General features: G+C 45.8%; 2 protein-coding genes across 4 annotated transcripts in view; both read right to left on the bottom strand.

Annotated features, from left to right (window-relative positions):
• Nucleotides 1–2,135: 2,135 nt before the first annotated feature.
• On the bottom strand, nt 2,136–7,560 carry DYNLRB1 (dynein light chain roadblock-type 1). The gene is made up of 4 exons (XM_050313985.1): nt 7,508–7,560; nt 4,948–5,023; nt 3,410–3,577; nt 2,136–2,647 (listed from the first exon to the last, which is right to left on the bottom strand). The coding sequence occupies exons 1-4, from the start codon at nt 7,508–7,510 to the stop codon at nt 2,604–2,606; spliced, it is 291 nt and encodes a 96-aa protein (XP_050169942.1). The 5' UTR covers nt 7,511–7,560; the 3' UTR covers nt 2,136–2,603.
• Nucleotides 7,561–9,449: 1,889 nt separating this feature from the next.
• Nucleotides 9,450–18,895, bottom strand: part of ITCH (itchy E3 ubiquitin protein ligase) — a 53,630-nt gene continuing 44,184 nt past the window's right edge. For 2 of the 3 annotated variants that reach the window (XM_050313612.1, XM_050313610.1), the window contains 6 exons: nt 16,591–16,731; nt 14,797–14,917; nt 14,209–14,313; nt 13,891–13,987; nt 13,491–13,563; nt 9,450–12,887 (listed from right to left, as the gene is read on the bottom strand). In XM_050313612.1, coding sequence (XP_050169569.1) covers nt 12,788–12,887; nt 13,491–13,563; nt 13,891–13,987; nt 14,209–14,313; nt 14,797–14,917; nt 16,591–16,731 — 637 coding nt within the window. In that variant the 3' untranslated portion in view covers nt 9,450–12,787. The remainder of the gene's footprint in view (nt 12,888–13,490; nt 13,564–13,890; nt 13,988–14,208; nt 14,314–14,796; nt 14,918–16,590; nt 16,732–18,895) is intronic. The other variant, XM_050313611.1, reaches the window with a different exon arrangement.

Here is an 18,895-nt window from a genome sequence, read left to right as displayed (position 1 = left end):
GGTTGCTCCAAGCCCACTCCGACCTGGCCTTGGGACACTCCCAGGGATCCAGGGGCAGCCACAGCTTCTCTGGGCAACCTGTGCCAGGGCCTCCCCACCCTCACTGGGAATGATTTATTCCCACTATCTAATCTAAACCTCTCCTCTTTCAGTCCAAATCGGTCCCCCCTTGTCCTGTTATCACTCTCTGCCCGTGTAAGAAGTCACTCTCCCCCTTTATTATGAGCTCCCAGCACGAGAAAGGGCTGCTGGTGACACCGGGACAGCCGTGCCCGGTCAGCAGGGCCCCCATGGCACAGCATCACCAGTTCTTGAGGGGACACAGCGGTTCATTCAGGGGTGACCCCAAACACCAGCACCAGTGCCGGTCCCACCAGAGCAGCACACCGGGGAGGGCAGCAGCAGGACACCGGGGCTGGGATTGCCAGAGGGGCTCACTGCACACTCGTGTCCTTGACTCTGGCCCGCAGGGGCTTCTTCTGGACATCCTGGATCAGACTCCTTCTAGGTGTCACTGCCGGCTCCGGGGGAAATGCTGCTGGTGTGAGGTGGGTGGAGGGGAAGGACCTTGCAGGGACAGAGCTGAGACAGCTCCGACCGGGGCTGTGCCTGGGAGATCCCACACAGCAAATCCGGACACGAGCCGCCCTCACACAGACTCTCAGACATCTGCAATTCCCACGTCTCCCCCGATCATCTGCCAGCTAACGAGCCCCTTGTTTTCCCTGCTGCATCCAGAGCCACGGCTGTGCTGAATATTTCAAAGCCCGCAGCACAACTACAAATAGGGCAGCTATTTCTGGAGCTGGTAAATGAATCAAAAACAACGGCAAACACAGCGTCAGCGCCTCACCAAGAACCAGGTTTAACATCCCTCCTCGCTGCACACTGCAACAGGAGCTGCATCATGCTGGAGCAAGGCCTCGTGGCTACAGTGAACTGGCACCAAGCACCAGTGAATGCAAAATGTTAAAGGATTAAGTACAGCCTTGGTAAAAAAAGGACATGAAAGATACAGCTGGTAAAGAACTGCTCCGATTCTTGTGTCACCAATTAAAAGAAAAATATGTTTGATAAGAATTGAACAAATTCTTTTCTCCTTGTCAAGTTTACCCAAGAAACAAAACACTTCCATGGCTGATGCAATGGATTTTCCTTGACCAAGCAGTATTTAAACAAGGCCACACTGGTAAGGAAGTGTCATCTCTTCAGATTCATTTTCATAATTAAGATACAGGGAGAGACATTAATCTCTGATACAGGTCCTGTTAATCAGAGAATACCTAAGGGAATGCAGGAATGATGAACCAGACATGGAGTGGTGAACCTTACACACTGTGTCCTCAGGTAAATCCTCAGGGCTTACTATTTATTGCTATAAAGTGTGAACCCCTTTTTGATGAATGTGGAACTCTTTCCAATGCAGTGATGTCATCCCTGGTTTTACCCATGCAGACCTTGCTGCAGGACTGGGGCCATAATTCCATAGATTATTCATACACTTGGAGAAGGAGAAAAGACCCCATTTCACTGAAGCTCTGGAGCTTCTTAGCATGTTAAAAGTACTTACAGAAATGAGACACTGACCGAGGAAGTTTTACTTCTAATACAGCAGAACATGATTTATGCACCCCTTCCTTCAGCCCTCAGCTTCCTGATCAGCCCTGCACACATCACTGAACTCTCCAAAGCTGCACTGCCTAGAGCACCCCCAAACCCTGCTTTTTTATTTATTTTTTTTAAGAAAAACTCAATCAAAACAACCCCTTTAGTAACCTGGAGGGACCACATGACTTTTTTTTTGGTCCTTGATGGCCATCAAATAAAAAAAAAATAAAGGAAGACACCAGGTCAAACTGGTTACTGAACTGGCAGTCTGGGAGCTCCATGGGCAGCCTCGATGGCCTCACTTGGCCATGAAAATTCTGTCTGGAACTGAAAGAAAGGGGTGGGAAAATGCTCCAACACGAGGCAATTGTGAGTGCACTGCACATGCCCTCAGACCAAACCCTTGTTTAGAAAAGCAACAGACGAGTAAAAACAATCCTAGGAAGGTTCTGCTTTTTGAATAAAAACTCAGTCAATCACCAGGCTACTTAAAATCTCCCGAAGGAAAACACGCAAGACAAAGCCAGTCACTGGTGACACATTTTAATTTGATATGGTCAGAGCCTTTGGAAGTAGAACCAACAGAGTAAGACAGAACTAGAGGACAGGCAGAGTCATTATTTACAGCCATTCAAAACCAGTAGTGTCAAAGCAGAGCTCAGTGGTGACAGAGGCGTGGAGGCATACAACGAATAGTCCTTTTCAGATTATGATTAGAATTTTATTATATTATTTTCTTAGCTATTAAAGGAATCTGTTGCATTTTTTACTGCCCAGTTCTAACTCACCAGCTCCCCCTCGAAACGACTTGTGATACAAAAAAAAAAAAAACAAAGTGCCATTTTTGCTGTTTGTAGACAACAAACCACCTGCTTTTGCTTTTCCAAACCTTACTGGAGTGGCACAGCACAGTTAACACTAATGCTCTATTCTTTACCATTAAATAAAAAAGAATAGTTGGGCAAAGTGAAAAAAACCAGATCGAGTCAGCGCCATCATTCAGTTGGATTCTGGATGACAATCAGGAAATAGTCTTTATCTGGAGAGGAAAAAAAAAAAAGAAAATTATTCTTTCAATGCTGATATTTGTTCACAGAAAGAGTAAATTTCAACATTTTTCACCTCTCCCTTATACACGGTGGGAATTCCAGAGCCCTGACACTGATTCTCAACATGCAAAACAGGCTCTGTGTGTGTCAGATCACTTATTTTATGGGTTTTAATGAGAAAAAGTCTCAGTTTTATAAACTGCATGTTCCCAAGGCAGCTGAAGTTAACCCAGCTTGTGCCAGGAAATGACAGTAACTGGCGCATGCAGTGATGGGATCAAAATTAGCAGTGCAAGGTGGTGGTTTCCCTTCTCTTCCTGCAGGCTGCAGTCGTGTTTTTCCTGGAACAATCTTTCCATCCTTCCTGTGGAAATCAGAGGCTGCCCCAGCATAAACCAGAGCCTGTGTTAAGATGTGCCCACTCAGTCCACAGTTTGGAAATTGCTCTCAGAACATATTCCCTTCCAAATCCTGGGGTTTTACACCAAAAAACACAAAGTGTGAGGAGCTGCAACGTGCTCTCAAACACTGTTTAATGCCTTCTCCTTTGATCATTGGAAATGGGGGAAGCGATTTCCCACACTCAAACACAACAAAGCAAACCTCGCTCCGTGACGAAAGCTTTCAACTCTGCAGAGAGCCCAACAGCTCCCCGGCAAGAAGGGACTATCCAGTGCCAACACAGCAGCAGGCAAAAGGCTGGCAGTGAGAAAACGACCCTGCTGGATGCCCCGATTCCCGCCCCCTTTTACCTGGAGCAACCATGATCTCGTTTTTCTTGGAGCGGATGCGCAGGAAGGTGAGGTCGTTCTGGGGGTCGATGTCCCGCACGGTGCTCCGTGCCTTCATGATGAAGCTGTGCATGAGCCCGGCATACTGGATGGTTGTGGAGTTGTCCATGGTGCTTTTGATAGGGATACCTGCAGGAAAGGGACAGCAGGGCTCAGGGACAGCACTCTAGAACCTCGGGCAGCGCCAGGTCCGGCTGGGGTGGCTGTTTCACCTCAGGAGGTGCTGCTGTGCACCGGGGGTCACGAGGGTTCTTTTTAAAGGCAACAGGAGAACATGGACAGCAATAAGATGTGCAAAACCTGAGATCTGGGACCACAGGTGTAAGTGAGAACTGTTTACCTCCAGTAGCATCAGTGCTCCACTTTTGCATTTTCATTTATTTATTTATGAGTTAGAAATAAAGAACAACAAGAATAACACCCCCAGAAGAGACAGGAAATACCAGTGTTTCAGTTTTGTTCTCCCGACTGGACACCTTTTCCTTTCAGAAAGGCTCCTGACCACCACAGTTAAATGAGACTCAGAGAGGCCAGGCTGGGACTGGGATTGTACAGGATATCAGCTGCTGCATCACACAGATCCAAGGCTGGGGCTCCACTGTTCAGCCACAGCAGGTGATGCAGTCCTGCGAGGTCCCTGCTTCAGTGATCACCAGCCAGGAGGGCAGACACATTGTTGGGCCAGAGTTCTCCCTCCCCTACACTTCAGCCACTCATTAGATGTGCTTTCCCACAAAAAGCCAGTCCAACCCAGCTCAGGTGTCAGAACAATGCAGCAGCCAAGGACGAAATCCTGGCAGGGCAGACCCACTGCTGCAGGTTCCAACAGCGGCAGCTTCAGCCTGGAGAGCACAAGCCATTACTCACCATCAAGGAAAAGCAGCGAGCAGGAACACAAGCTACTCACATGTACCCAGCCATCTGATCCTCAGTATATTCATATACAGCCCCTGTCACCTTTTCTGAGGATCATTTCTAGGACATATCTGATTTTAATTGATAATCACACAATTTTAAGGGCTGCTCATAGTGTACTCAGAGTGCTCTGAAGCAGCTGCTCTGTTGGACCCTTCAGTGACTCCAAAAAGAGATGATTTCCTGATGAGTCCTGCAAGGCCACGAGCACCAAGCAGTGCTGAGGAACTTGAGTCTGCCAGGCCAGCAGCACTCTGGACATGCACAGCAGCAAGATCCCCCACCTCATGAGAGCCTCAGTGCTCCTGATGGAGGTTTTGATAGACACACAGTCTCAAACACTGGCATGACTCAAGCATTTCAAAGCTTCTGCAAATTATCTTAATTTATTTCCTAAAATAATAGAGTGAGCTTGCAGGAATGGAAACCCAATTTTGCCTTGTAGTCTGACAATTGTCTCTCTACTTTGGCTCCAGCAAGACCCCTGCTAAGGCCAGACTCCAAACTAAGTGGTACAATGAGCAGCCCCCATAGCACAGGGTTTGAACAATTTACAGCTCAGAGAAGCAAAGCTGACACAGCACCTTCCGAATTAACCACGATGATTCCCTGCACTCCTTTTTGGCTCTGGATTCGCTTCAGTGTCTCCTCCACCTCAGCCTGCAAACAGAGAAAGCACAGGTCAGCAGCTGCTGTTTGCCTCCCACCAGAGCTCTGTCTGCCAGCAAAGCTGCACAGGGATGATTCCAACACACCCTGATCAGCACAGCAAAGGGGCTGTGCTTTGGCACCACCTTTTCTGCAGGGCCCTTCCCGTTGTTTTCCGTCTGTCCTGGCTCATCGCTCACTTGTGATCATCATCTCGTGGAAACATGGAACTCCCCTCTCATCTCCCCCTCCCTCCTCCTCCCCAACCCTCCCAGTGAATTCTTGCAGCTGGAAGTTGCAGTCGGGCCACTGCAATTTAGGTGTGAAACAAAATGTTTGAAAATAGACATGGAATTTATGGAAAAAGTAGGAAAAAGACACATTCTGGGTGCAAGATCACCTTCCCTTTTATCAAATGACTGTTAGGAGCAATTACTTATAAGAGAAGCGAGGGGAAAGCAATTAATAAACACTATTTGCTTATAATTCTGAGATTCGTGCTGGGATGGCTGCAAGCTTATAACATTACCAATAATTTACAGCTTAAAAAAGGGAAAATGTAAACAAGGCCAAGGCAACAGTCCCTTGTAATCCCTCTGCCTTCTCTGTAAAAGCCATCAAAGACAGAGGAGGTTTCAGTACAACTGAAACAACTGCACAACGTCCACTGCTACAGGACACGGATCAAAATGTAAATATGGGTTCTGTAGCAGGGTGGGAAACCCTCAGCACCACAGCTGGGGAAATACTTGGCATCATTTATTCCAATTAAAGGAAACAGAGGCAGGCAGCATCTTTCAGATCCTGCAAGGCAGAGTCCCACAGAAATGGTCAGGGAGGGGAGAGCCAGGACAGATGAGACCCAAGTGGGGCATTTGGGCACTGGGCACAACCCTCTGCACTTCCTCCCGCAGCAAACAAGCCCAGCCGTGCTCTGGGAACAGCCCTTGTCCTCACAACACAACACAACACAACACAACACAACACAACACAACACAACACAACACAACACACGAGCTCAGCCCCAGCACTGCCAACCCACTTTCCTGTCGGGAACACGACCTGTGCCTGATTAGGGACGGGACCCCCTGGGCTGCTCTTTGTGGAGCAGAGGTGTTTCTGTCTGGTACAGCACAGGAAGACGCAGTCTTTTCAACAAAACTCTTGATTATTTCTGAATGCTGGATTATTTTCAAACGGAAGGCAAGGGGAGTGGAATGAAGAACAAGCTATGGGGTGCACAAATGCTGAGAGAAATATGGTGGCAAATCTCTTAAGAAATGAAGAAGCCATCTCCTGACTTCTTACTACCAGTATTTAAGTCCTGATCCACTAAATACTTTCCTTCACAGGACCTTTAAAAATGTTTGGATGCAAAGCAGCATCCATACAGAAGGACACCAGTTTTTAATTTCCTCTAACACCAAGAGCTGATCAAACTCCCAGGTGAGTGATGGGCTTCCAGTTCACTGCTGCTGACATGGGAAGGTCCTGCTTCTCCTACTCCCCCCCTGGGCTTGTCCAACACCTCCACAAGCCAGTACAGCTCACCAGAGCAGCAAAATTCTTACGGAGAAAAAAAAATTATATATTTAACTCGTCAAACAAATACAAACTATCTAAACAAAGGGCTGGATAACTACAAGAGACGCGGGGAAGGAGAGATGCACTCTGGAAAAGGAGGATAAACGCTCCCCTGTCGCCAATTTGCTGTCAAATACCTTTTGCTACACCTACAAACAGCAGCTGTTCTCATCTGGAAAGCCTGAACTCCTGGGTTCACCTAAAAAACACGTCTCAGCAGATAATTTCCATTTTCTACCGACAGATCAGGTCACCACTTATTTCTTTAGAAATTTTTGACGTGTATTTTGGTCCCCGAATTTCACGAATATGCCCTGAACAACAAACACGCCTGGGGCAGGAATAAACCTCCAACGCAATCACAACAGAAGGAACATAGAATATACCCCGGCCTTCACAGAAAACCCCAACACAACCACAATGGAATCAATACACCCCGGGTTGCATGGAATATCCCAATAAAGCCACAGTACATCCCGGCTCTCAGGGAATATTGAACAGCCCCAAACAGTCCCGTTTTCCCTGACTGCTCCCGGCCCCGGGGCTGTGCCCCGCCAGCCGCAGGCCAGGCAGGGTTTGCTGCGAGGTCCCCCCGCCTGCCCACGGCGGGATCGGCCCCAGCTCCGGGGGAAGGATCCGCCTTTCCCACAGGGAGCCGGGGATACGGAGCTCCCGAGCTGCCGGGACGGGACAGAGCCCGGGCCGGACACCCCCCGCACAAACACGGCCCCCGACCCGCCCCAGGGCTCGGAGCCCCCTCAGGGGGGTCCCGCCCATGCTGAGGGGGCAGCGGCACCGCCCGCCCCGCGGGAGCCCCTGAGGGCCGGGGGGGCTCAGGGACCCCCGGGGGAGCTCAGGGACCCCCGGGAGCGGCTCTGGGGCCCCACACGGCCCCGGCCCGGCCTCACCCACCATGGTCGAGTCGCCACCGCCCCGCCTCGGCCCCGCCGCTGCCCCGGAAGAGCTTCGAGAGCGGGGCGGGACCGCGCCGAGGAAACATCCTCCAGCATCCCACAGAACCCCGCAAATATCCCCAAATACACCCGAATCCCCCAGGGAAACATCCTCCAGCATCCCACAACACCCCGCAAACATCCCCAAATACACCCGAACCCCCCGGGGAAACATCCTCCAGCATCCCACAACACCCCGCAAACATCCCCAAATACACCCGAACCCCCGGGAAACATCCCCCAGCATCCCACAGAACCCCGCAAACATCCCCAAATACACCCGAACCCCCGGGGAAACATCCCCCAGCATCCCACAAAACCCCACAAATATCCCCAAATACACCCGAACCCCCGGGGAAACATCCTCCAGCATCCCACAGAACCCCGCAAACATCCACAAACACACCCGAACCCCCGGGGAAACATCCTCCAGCATCCCACAAAATCCCGCAAACATCCGCAAATACACCCGAACCCGCGGGGAAACATCCTCCAGCATCCCACAGAACCCCGCAAACATCCACAAATACACTCGAACCCCCCGGTGCCGCCGCTCCCCGCGGCTCAGCGGGTCCTTCACCCCGCGCTGGGGCCGTCAGTGATCCCGCACATAACCTCCAGCCTTCCAGTTCCTCAAGGGAACAAAGATGGGGAGAGACTGTTTACAGGAGCCCGGAGTGACAGGACAAGGGGAACGGCTTCGCCCTGACAGAGGGAAAAATCCTTCCCTGTGAGGGTGGGCAGGCCCTGGCACAGGTTGCCCAGAGCAGCTGTGGCTGCCCCATCCCTGGAAGGGTCCAAGGCCAGGCTGGACGGGGCTTGGAGCGACCTGGGCTGGTGGAAGGTGTCCCTGCCCAAGGCAGGGGGTGCAACTCCTGATAACTTCAAGGTCCGTCCAACCCAAACCATTGTAGGGCTCGTTTCAAGCAGAGCCCGAGGACAAGTGCCGGGTGCTGCTGCTGTGTGTGTAGGACACAGCCGGGGTGGTGTGGGATGCAGTTCTTCACGGCGTTATTTTGTTTTGCCACCGGACAGTGGCCCATCCCCGATCCCTCCCCCGGGGGAGAGCAGAGCGCTCATCCCTTCTCCCTGGCAGGGGCAGGAGGTCCCCACACAGATCCCCAGGGCCTGGCAGGGCTGTCGCAGGGTTTTGGGGTGCAGATCCCAAGGATTTGGAGTGTACCATGCCTTGGACTGGCCTTCCCCACCCTGCCTGTGTCCTGGCAGCAGCTGAGGAGATGCAGCCAGGGGAGGGGGGGAACTCCCCCTGTCCCTTAGCATAGAATCCCAGAATGGTTTGGGTTGGAAGGGGACCCCGATGATCATCCAGTTTCCACAACTTACTATAGGATGCTGTTAAGTGGTTCCCACCCAAGCCTCGGAGGAAGCAACTCCAAAGCATGACTGCTGCAGAAAAAGGGAATTGCTATTGTATTTACCTGGCACAGAAAGTCATCCTTGGGATTTGCTGCCACTACCAAGACTGTGTTAAGCCAGCCTGTGGGAACACCTGGGAAAGTCAGCCAAGGGAGAACCCCGTGGGAAGGCCTGCAGCAAGGAATATCAGGCAGGAGGACCTGTTTAGGGACCGTTTGACCAAACTGGACATAACCAGGTCCCTGAGACCTGAAAGGATGTTCCTGTTAGCCCAGAGGAGCTGGAATGTCACTGCAAACCCCATTTATCTGGGAAAGGTCATGGCCAGCAGGAGAGGCTCCTGACGACAGGGAGAATGTGAAGGCCCCTTCTGCCTTCAGGGAGGATCAGGGACACCACAAACCTGGTGGGGCTCACTGGATTTCCCCCCCACTCCTTTGTGGCACACTTTGTGGTCAATCCTGACCACTTGCAGTGTCATTCCTACTTTTTCCATCACACACACCAGGAAGGACGACCAGAACTACTAGTTCTTTAAGTAGTTTTATAAAAGTATTTGACTTACGGAGATACTGTTACAGTTACCTGAGTATTTGAAATTACAATACAAGGAAATATCGACAATGAATTTCAGTACAGTATTTTACAATCCAGTGCTGCTGATCCCAGTTTCTTCACGAGTTCACTAGAGCACATATACACAAACAGTGAATCTTGGAGAAAATTAAAAGACACCACAAAAAGGGGGCTGGAGATACCAATATAACAGAGTTGAAAATACAAATCCAGTGCAGTTTGTAATAAAATGCAAAACCATAAAAAAAAAAAAAAAAAAAAATTAAACAACCATTTTTTAATTTTAGTTTTCTCAGAATAATAATAATAATAAAAAAAATTAAAACTTTATTTTTAAACACAAGTAACTGGATTAAAAAAACCCCAAACTTCCACACTAGGTCAGATGAGGACATGATGTATTTACTGTGCATGTCATTAGTATATGAACAGTTCCTGAGCTACCCAGAACAATAAGGCTTTGTTAATTCTCAGCATTTCATTTTCTCACATCACTCTCATGAGGGAAAATTCTAAATAAAAAGTTCTTTTAATACGTGATAATTAGGATCAGTTGACAATTGCACATGAACATATGTTTGTGACACACTGTGACTCTATGCAGCTCAGGTTGCTGAATCAGTTGTAGTAGTGGGAGACAAATTCATAACTCTCTGCTGAAAATCTCACTGGTAAGTCCAATCCACACTAACCTGTTATCTGGGACACCGGTTGCTCTGGGCTCATCCCTGTATTGCTTCACCAGATCCCCAGAAAGAACTGAAAAGTGCACCAGTGGCTTATATTAATTCCTTTTTTTTTTCAGCACAACATGCTGTAAGAATTTACAGATTTGTTAGTATTCACAAGTCAAATGCCTGAGGAATCTGAACTTGTGCCTTCAGAAATATTGCCAATTTAACACTGTAAATCTGCTTTAAGCTTTCTGTATTTTGGCCAAATCTAACATTTTATTCATGTTTTATTTTCCCCCCTCTCAATGAATTCTTTATTTGCAATATTTTAAAATCATATCTGGTGCTTGGGATATCCAGCCCCCTTCCTCCCATCCTGGTACAGCAGAAAAGACATATAAACATGCCATTTAAATTAAAAGAAACAATGGAATAAGTGGAATCCTGGACATCAAAAATATATACAAGCAGGTATGTTTTTCCTGAACTAAACATTTCAACCATAAAAATATTCAACAGCCAAACCCTATAGAACTAGGGCTAAGGCTATTTCAATTATAACTATTCTTTATTTTAAAAATATAGGGCTGACAGCCTTCTGGGTGATATTTATACATGAACAATAGTTCTAGGTTCCCTACATGAATCATAAAGCAATATGCAGAACATAGACTATTTTTCATAGCTTAATCTTGCATTATCTTGCTTAATTTAACCTCTCTTGTAAATATGTTAGATAACTACATTTCATTGTAAGAATTAATATAAACAGAAAATATATATAAGGCTTTTTTTTTCTCCTCATGAGCTGTATAATGGAATACACCCAAATGCTGAAGTTGGCAATTCTCCTCCCGGGCAGACCACGAAGGGGAGTTCTCTCTGTCACCAAACTTTAAATGAGGGGCATTTCTGTATCACCAGCAACTCTCCCTAGGCCTTTCTTTGAACCTGCCTGGCAAGAGCTGTTCCCTCCAGCCCCCCTCCTGCCTTCCCACAGCCCTGACACGCTCCTGAGGTCACTCAGAACCTGGAGTGTCTTGGTTCTTCTCAGGCCCGAATCAGTTTTCCCCTCTTGCAGTTCAGACGGATGGGACAGCAGGAAAGAAATACTCTTTTCCAGACTGGAAGTTCCGTTTTACACTTTCCCACTCTCCCCTTTCAGCTCTGTTATCTACAAGAGTCTTGCAAGCAGCTCCTGCCACACTGCTGGGAGCTGCAGGCTTGCTTTCATATGTGCTACATGTTATTTCAAGTGTCACTTCTCTCACCGTGGCTACAGCTCATCTCACTGGCATCTGCCTTTGAGCAGGGAAAGGGCTGACCAGACCCAAAAAGTGCATCTCAGTCTAAAGGAGCAGTAAAATGCAACACTTGCTTGTAAACCACAAAAGAATTGAGTATTAACAGATTCTAAAAGGAAGTGATTCTAAAAGGATGCTGTTAATCCAACAGGAACTCACTACCAAAGTTACTAGCTGTTAAGAAGCTTAGGGTGAATTAGCTTAGAAACCTCCCCCAAACCTTTAGTTTCCAACTTTATAGAGCTATTTACTGATGCTCCAGCGTTTCAGAAACCTGTAATGCGTGTCTGAACTTCCTAATCCTCTTGGCCTCAGCCAGTCTCACACATCAGTTCATCCGCAGAGATGACGAGTGGGATCCTTTGCTGAATCCAGCTGGTTTGTACCTCTTCCTGAGAACCCAACGAACTCTTCGGAGCAAACTGACTGCAACATGTAGGAAAAAACACCGAGGACAACGTCCATTAACACTGCTGACAAACATCAGCCTGCAAACAGGGACCTCAAGGGAATCAGTGCAATCCCAGGTGGGCTTGTCTTTTGCAAAACAAGTGAAGTACCACAGTGTTAATATTGATTTCAGAGTTAAAATGTGTTACACAGCAAGAGATCAGAATCCTTCGGAGGGCACAGAGCAGTTCCAGCAACTCTGGGCAGGTGTCTGTTTTGCTGACAGGAGCAGGGTTGGGATAAACCAAAGCCAAGCTACGCCCTGGATTTGTGCCACAGTTTGACATCCCCTTAACAGCAGCTTGAGTCCAGCTGGCACATGAGCAGACTCCAGGTGGGGAAAAACAGTCTGGCCACACTTGAGTTAGAAAAAGAAGCTTAAGGAACGGGAGCTGCTCACGGCACAGAGGTGGATCCAGGCTGGCTCTGCCACTGCTGTGGAGAGGGCTCAGGATGCTGCTGCAGCATTGCAGCTACCAATGAACTTCCCAGTGCACCAGTAGCAAAAAATGCTACTAAAAAGGAAAGACAAAACTATTGTTAAAAATCTGTCAGTCATTAAGGACACATTCTAATTAATGAATGGTAAAACAAAGCAGAGCCCAAAGCTGTATTAAACCTCTACTTCGGTCATTAGTCACTTGTAGCCATATCTGATAGCTCATTTGATTTCTGAAGGTGCTCGGTAGAAATCCAGAGTTAATGTGGATAACCTCAGGATAACATCCATTTATTTACACATTAGTACTGTTAAATAAATCCAAGTCAAGTCTACTTTACAATGAAGTGTGCAACAAGCAGAAGAAGTGAAGAACATACATCGTGTTGAGTTCACATTCTTCAAGGTGCAAAGTTTTGCTACTCCTGCCCAAATCCTTCTGTCTCTTCAATTGCAAACAACAGTTTTTCCTTCAACTGCTCATAATTCTTATACGGTGGAAGGTCCAAGCGATTGAAACTGAAAATAAAGAAAAAACTCAAGTACTGACAAAGAATTCAACTGTCACAAAAAAGCCATTATCAACACAGGTTAATTTTTGCTGTGCAGATGGATACTGGGATTTATATACCCTGTGAAAAGCTGGACCATTGACATAAATTTATGTATTTCTGAGAGCAGAGTGCTTGAACAGTGATAGTTTTCACTAACCTTTCCTACCTGGTTAACTAGAGTCATCATTCAGATTTTTAAATTTGTGTGGTTTTAGTAACTAGTAAAACCTGAGGAAATGAGTAGAAGTGACCTTTTCCCTAGGGAAGATTGAATGTGGCACCTTCACTAAGAAGACGGAGTGCAGTAATAACAAAGGGTAATCCCAACCTCTTTAGACAGTACTGTTAATTACTTTAAATGTTCAGTAACACACAAATCCATGGAATTTACAATGGAATCTACTCCATGCCATAAGGGTCTTCCAGAAGTCCATCTATTATTCAACAACAGAGTTTACTGGTGTAAGTTGTGTTTGCTTTTAGAGTCCCAGCCATTAGTCAGTGGTCAGTAAATTGTGGTCAGCAAAAAACAGAGCAATAGTAATATCCTGGGGGTTTATGTACTCACCAGGTATGACTTCTAGGTAACCAGTTTTCCTTTCCAACTTTTTCAATGCAAAATTTTTGGGGTCCATTGCTCCCTGTAACAAATTCCAATAGACAAGGCATAGGTCTGGCTACTGAGTATTACTGTGTGATACTCTACAATACACCTGGAACAGGCAAGGCTTAAATAAAGAAAGAGTCTCATTAAACAGCTATGCCTGGATCAAAATTATGCATGGGGTAAAATGCATCAATTGGAGTGATTTTTGAAGCTTAATACATCTCTTTTGCCATCACAGCTCAAGTATGTGCAGGGCAAACAAAACAGCATTCATTATAAAATTCACTTAAAATGTCCGTAAATATAGAATTTGGTTCTTTTTTAAAGTATCTACTGCATTAGAGGGGTTATTAATACATACCCATGAGGTCAGCAAATCCTCCCACTGGCAATCTGCATGTTCCAGTCACAAACTGCAAGAGTCTCATTCTTTTCTCATTATCTATTTCTTTCACAAACTGAAACACAGTAATTGAAATAAACAGTTAGGGATAGATGTGATACTCGGATTTTCACATCATAATCACCCACAGATGAACAAGTGCCATGGCTGGATTAGCAGTAATGGTTTATATTTGCAGTCTACAGAGGTGTTCAGTGTTCTGATACTGTGCCCTGAGCTGTAGCTGTGCTGCTCTGCAACTTCTGCTGGTCTGACAACAAAGCAAAGTCTGCAAACCTGCCAGAACCACACGATCTGCCTGCTGGTCCTGGTGTAGTGCCTGTAGATGGTGTGTCTCTGCCAGTCATTCAGATCTATTTCTTGCATTCCACAGAGAAGCACCTTTGGGGAGGAAAGAAGGAAATAAATACATGAGTACAAGTTATCACCTTCCTTTTGTGACCTCCCACATAGCAAAGCAGCACACGAACTGCACCCACCCTGAGCAGCACCTGCAATGACAGTGCACTTGTTTTTAATTTTAAACTTTATCTGAAACTTCTACACAAAAAATTGACTGTTCGTGAAGTGTGTTTGGGGAGGCCACAAAATAAAAAGCATCTCTGTGGTAAGTAATGGACTGCAGTTTTAGGAAGGAATCCTTCCCTGGGAGGGTGGGCAGGCCCTGGCACAGGTTGCCCAGAGAAGCTGTGGCTGTTCCTGGATCCCTGGAAGTGTCCAAGGCCAGGTTGGACGGGGCTTGGAGCAACCTGGGTTGGTGGAAGGTGTCCCTGCCCGTGGCAGGGGGTGGCACTGGAAGAGGTTTAAGGTCCCTCCAACCCAAACCCCTCTGCTGGATCCAGCAATAGCCAAACAATCCTTTACCTCCAGTTCCTTTGCGTCAAAATACTGCAAATACTGTTGGGGCAGAATTTCATTGAAGCCTTCAAAGAAAGCCTGTGTCTGCTCCTCAACACCTCGGGAAAGTCTCCACTCTGCTACCAGCCTGGAAAAGAAGGCACAGAAGGGTAATTTAAGTGGCCAGGGCTAACCCAAGTCCTCATCTTTGCCTGTTTTGAGATGAAATGTAAGTTAAGTTAAAAAACTATGGAAAGTCTGGCAAGTTCTGGGGATAGAGCACTGGATAATTTCATTAGTAACCTTTACTCTGTGCAGATGATTTAATTTACTCTTTCAGTTACACCTGAAGTGTCCAGCTATTCTGCTACAGAAGTATTTTACATTCAGAGAGGAGGCAGCATCTCTTCACTGATTACATCCATGAGAGCACAGCAGTCCTGAGGTATTTGAAGACAGTTCAAAATGCAGAGCTGATTTTGTCCAATATTCTCCCCAGAAATCTCAGTCATGACCCATGACAAGGTGAAAACCAAGTCAAGCTGTGCTGGGGAAGAGCAAGCAGGACTGCTGGCTTACCAAGCAATGACTATGTGCATTTGGAAGTCCCATATTTGTTTCTGTTAAGCATAAAACTTTGCTCTGTGGCAGAAACTCCACTCTCCATTAATAAAGAGGGGAAAAGGAGACAGAAGGCTCAAGGAACCTGAACCCAAGGAGAAGCAGATATTATACTAAATCCAAGCACAACCTGTCAGGAGCACTGGAGCCTAAAGGAGAGGTGGCTGTTTCTGATTTCAGTCCTAGAAACTCGGGGGATTTAAAGCAGGACTCAGAGCAAGCCAAAAGAGAGTGAGTGAGACTGGAATCTGAGCTCTCCCTGGGTTCCCACACACTAGAAGGGAATGATTTTCTGCAGATCCTCCCTCCTGCCAAGTGCCAGTGTGTTTCCTCTGCAAACACCACCTTTTCTCTGAGTCACTGAAGTGGCACAGATTCCTCACGCGATGAAAGCAGAATCCACTCCCTTCCTCCCCCTGCCTGTGGAAAAAGCCTTCCCAGAACACACAGTAACAAACAGGAAAACTCTCCTGTGACTCTGTTTAGTTTGTGCCTGCAATGTGTGATGGTTTTTTTTTGTGTTGAAGTTCACATCTTAAATCAGAGCTTCAGTACTGCTGCACACTGAGGAGGGAGGGGATATCTGGGGACAAAGCAGGTCACTGTTCACAATTTTATTACTTAATCACTCTTAGGCTCCTTCTCTCCTTATCTATTGCTTTAAAACATTCTGATACTGCAAAGATAATCCTTCAGTTATGAGACCGTTCATAACACTACCCTGTTACAATTAGACTGTAAGATCAGTTCAGATAAAACTAGACAGAATTGCAACTATTTTTTTTAAATATGAATCATCACAAAAGCATCCAGAAATGTTCTTAAAAAACTCCCAAACCAAACCACTGGCTGGGTAAAGTATCAGCAGGCTCTGAAGCAATATAATTATAATAATTAACATGAAATACCTGGCATTCATATTTGTTGTGATGGTGTTCTGCTAAACCTAAATATCTCTAGAAAAAATTGGATTTTCTTCTAGCCACAATCTTTGGGAAAAGAGGATTTTAGAAACTTATTTCTATCAATATACCTCTTTCAAATATGAGATCCAAACAAGTGTCACTTTTTGCCAACATCAGCAATTACTCAGAGACAAAATTTCAACAATGCTTCAGATGACACAAATGGTCTTTTGTTGCCAGAACTTAAGAAAGAAAATGACAGAAAGAGTATTCTAAAGTCCTCACTTATTCTTACCTGATGTAGTCTTCTTTGTTTTCTTCTGTGACCAGAATGTTGCTCCCATTCGGCTTCAAATCATGGCTTTTGATTTCACCTAATATTTCTTTATCAACAGAGAAAAACATTTCCAAGCCACACTCTTCAATATCATTCTCTCTGTAAGATAAAAAAGTATAATTTTAAATAACTGTGTTGAGACCTCGTATGCAATAAAGGAGAAGAGCATGAAGAACCTCAAGATAAAAGGTCTGGAGCACGTGATAATGATAGCTTTGCAGGAAGCCCTGACTCATTTTACCAACGTGCACACGTGAATTGTACTCCTGATTGGAACCTTTGGATCAGCACAACCCTTAAAAATTTAGCAACCACAAGGCTGACAAACTACCTCCTGATCTGAGGAGCGTCTGTGGAACAGAAGCTTTTCAAGCAATGCCATTCTGGCAGATTCCACGGCATGACTGCCCCTTCTCTCAGGCAGTGCAGGGACTGTGTTAAAGGGCAGCTGTCACTGGCAAGTGACAGCAGCTAAGAAGCCTCTTCTCATGGCCAATGAATTATCTCTCAACTCCAGCCTTTTTATGGCACTGTTTTGTAAGCATGCATACAATGTTCCAACCTCTTCAGTTAATTAAGTACAAATAGAGGAATTCTCTAAGAAATTTCAACACAGGAACAATCTGAAGTCAAAACTAACTTTCTTCTCTTTATAGGCTAAGAGGTACAACACTAATTTATATGTTGATATGTGTTTCTGTAAAGAACTGCCTGCATAAGCAGAGGTTTTGATGACCATTTTTCTCTGAAATAAAGTGCAAATTCAAGCTATTTGTCCTGAACTGTAACACAGAAGTGTCAGTCTTGAAAACATGGCTGTGGTTTATTGAGCCCCGTGGTGCAACTGAGTGTCTGAACTTCATCTTTCCAAAATACTGCAGGAAACCTTGGGGGAGGAGGGATTTTATGAGGACATAAAATGACCCCTTCCTTTGAAAAGAAGAGCAACCTGGTCTAGCTCACTGTGAGCACAGAGGTTTGACAGGTGACTTCTAAAGGTCCCCTCCCAAACTCAGTGGTTCCACGAGTCTTCCAGATCACGGAAACAAGAACAGTCCTCTGCCAGAAGTGTCAAGGAATTCAAAGCTTACTGAAAGCTTCCTGCAGAGTTATAAAATTTGCTTTTCTGGTGAGGAAAACAAATGATGTCTGCCCTGACAGACATGGTTCTTTTCCCCTGTAAATGTGCAGTCAGTCCCTCAGGGGGTGCCTCCAGCAGCACTGCAGACAGGCAGGGTCAGCTGCACTGAGGGCTCAGTGTGTGCCCCTTGCAGAGCTCTGAAGGCTTTTCTCCAATTTTCACATCCCTAAGTGTTTTTATAAAAGGGCAAAGCCCTTCCTGGACTCCAGCCTAGAAGATTTTTGTCACTACAGAAACGGTTTAGAATTAAAGTGATGGCACTTTAACAGCGCATGCATGGAGTACAGAACATACTACTCTGAAAATCAAACCCAAATCCCTCTCTCAGTTCTTAAACAGACCATACAGCTGCTTTCTCCCCTCCTCATTATTCAAGATAATGCTTCCACGATTCAGTACTACAGGAGATGAAAATCCTGGGGTTTATATTTGATTTTGCATTTCAAAAACCAATCTATCCTCACCTTTTATGAATTTCTCAAAGCACGTTTAACACTACTCTGGCTTTGTATGATTCTTAAGTAACATGTTTTATGTCTCTAGTCACAAGGAAGACTAATTTTTCTGCTAAATTGCTTTTACTAGATCAGAAGAAAAAAAAAAGAAAAATTAACAGAATTTGTCTTTTTCCCTTCTAATTTATTTTTTAACTGCTGGGAAAGCAAAATCACTTCTGTTACAGAAACAAATGGTCAACATCAGCCATGGACTATCATCCTGGCATCCTCCTATTACAAAATCAATATAGAATTACAATGCTTTGGATCTAAGGGGGTTTAAAAATTATTCCTCAAAATATTTATAATACAGAATTGCAAAATAATAATGGTCTTGAAATTCCAAATCCTTTTTACTTGCTGCTCTCTGGAGAGGAATCTGCAAAGGAGGGGAGAAGAACGCCAAAAAAATATGGACAGACAGGTGGCTGACCATGCAGACATGAAAGGCTGCATGTAGGAATACTTTGGAATCATTAAGCTTGGAGCAAAAAACCCAGGACACCTAGAAAAATACAAGAGCATTCACTTCCTCAAAGCATTACATTTTCAATATTAACCTTGAAGGCAAAAGAATTGTGTGGTAGTAAATAATAAACTACATTTGTTAACTTCATGTTACTGT

This window comes from Myiozetetes cayanensis, unplaced genomic scaffold, assembly GCF_022539395.1.
Source record: "Myiozetetes cayanensis isolate MyiCay16 unplaced genomic scaffold, myiCay2020 scf19, whole genome shotgun sequence".
NCBI lineage: Eukaryota > Metazoa > Chordata > Aves > Passeriformes > Tyrannidae > Myiozetetes > Myiozetetes cayanensis.
The sequence above is the reverse complement of the archived record's forward strand: the minus strand, read 5'-3'. Positions and strand labels throughout refer to the sequence as shown.

What these genes read in the sequence shown, in the direction of transcription:
- DYNLRB1 (XM_050313985.1), bottom strand. An exon ending in CATCGTGGTTAATTCGGAAG is followed by an intron (nt 3,578 to 4,947) that starts GTGCTGTGTCAG and finishes CCTTTCCTGCAG; the next exon opens with GTATCCCTATCAAAAGCACC. An exon ending in CGAGATCATGGTTGCTCCAG is followed by an intron (nt 2,648 to 3,409) that starts GTAAAAGGGGGC and finishes TTTCCTCTCCAG; the next exon opens with ATAAAGACTATTTCCTGATT.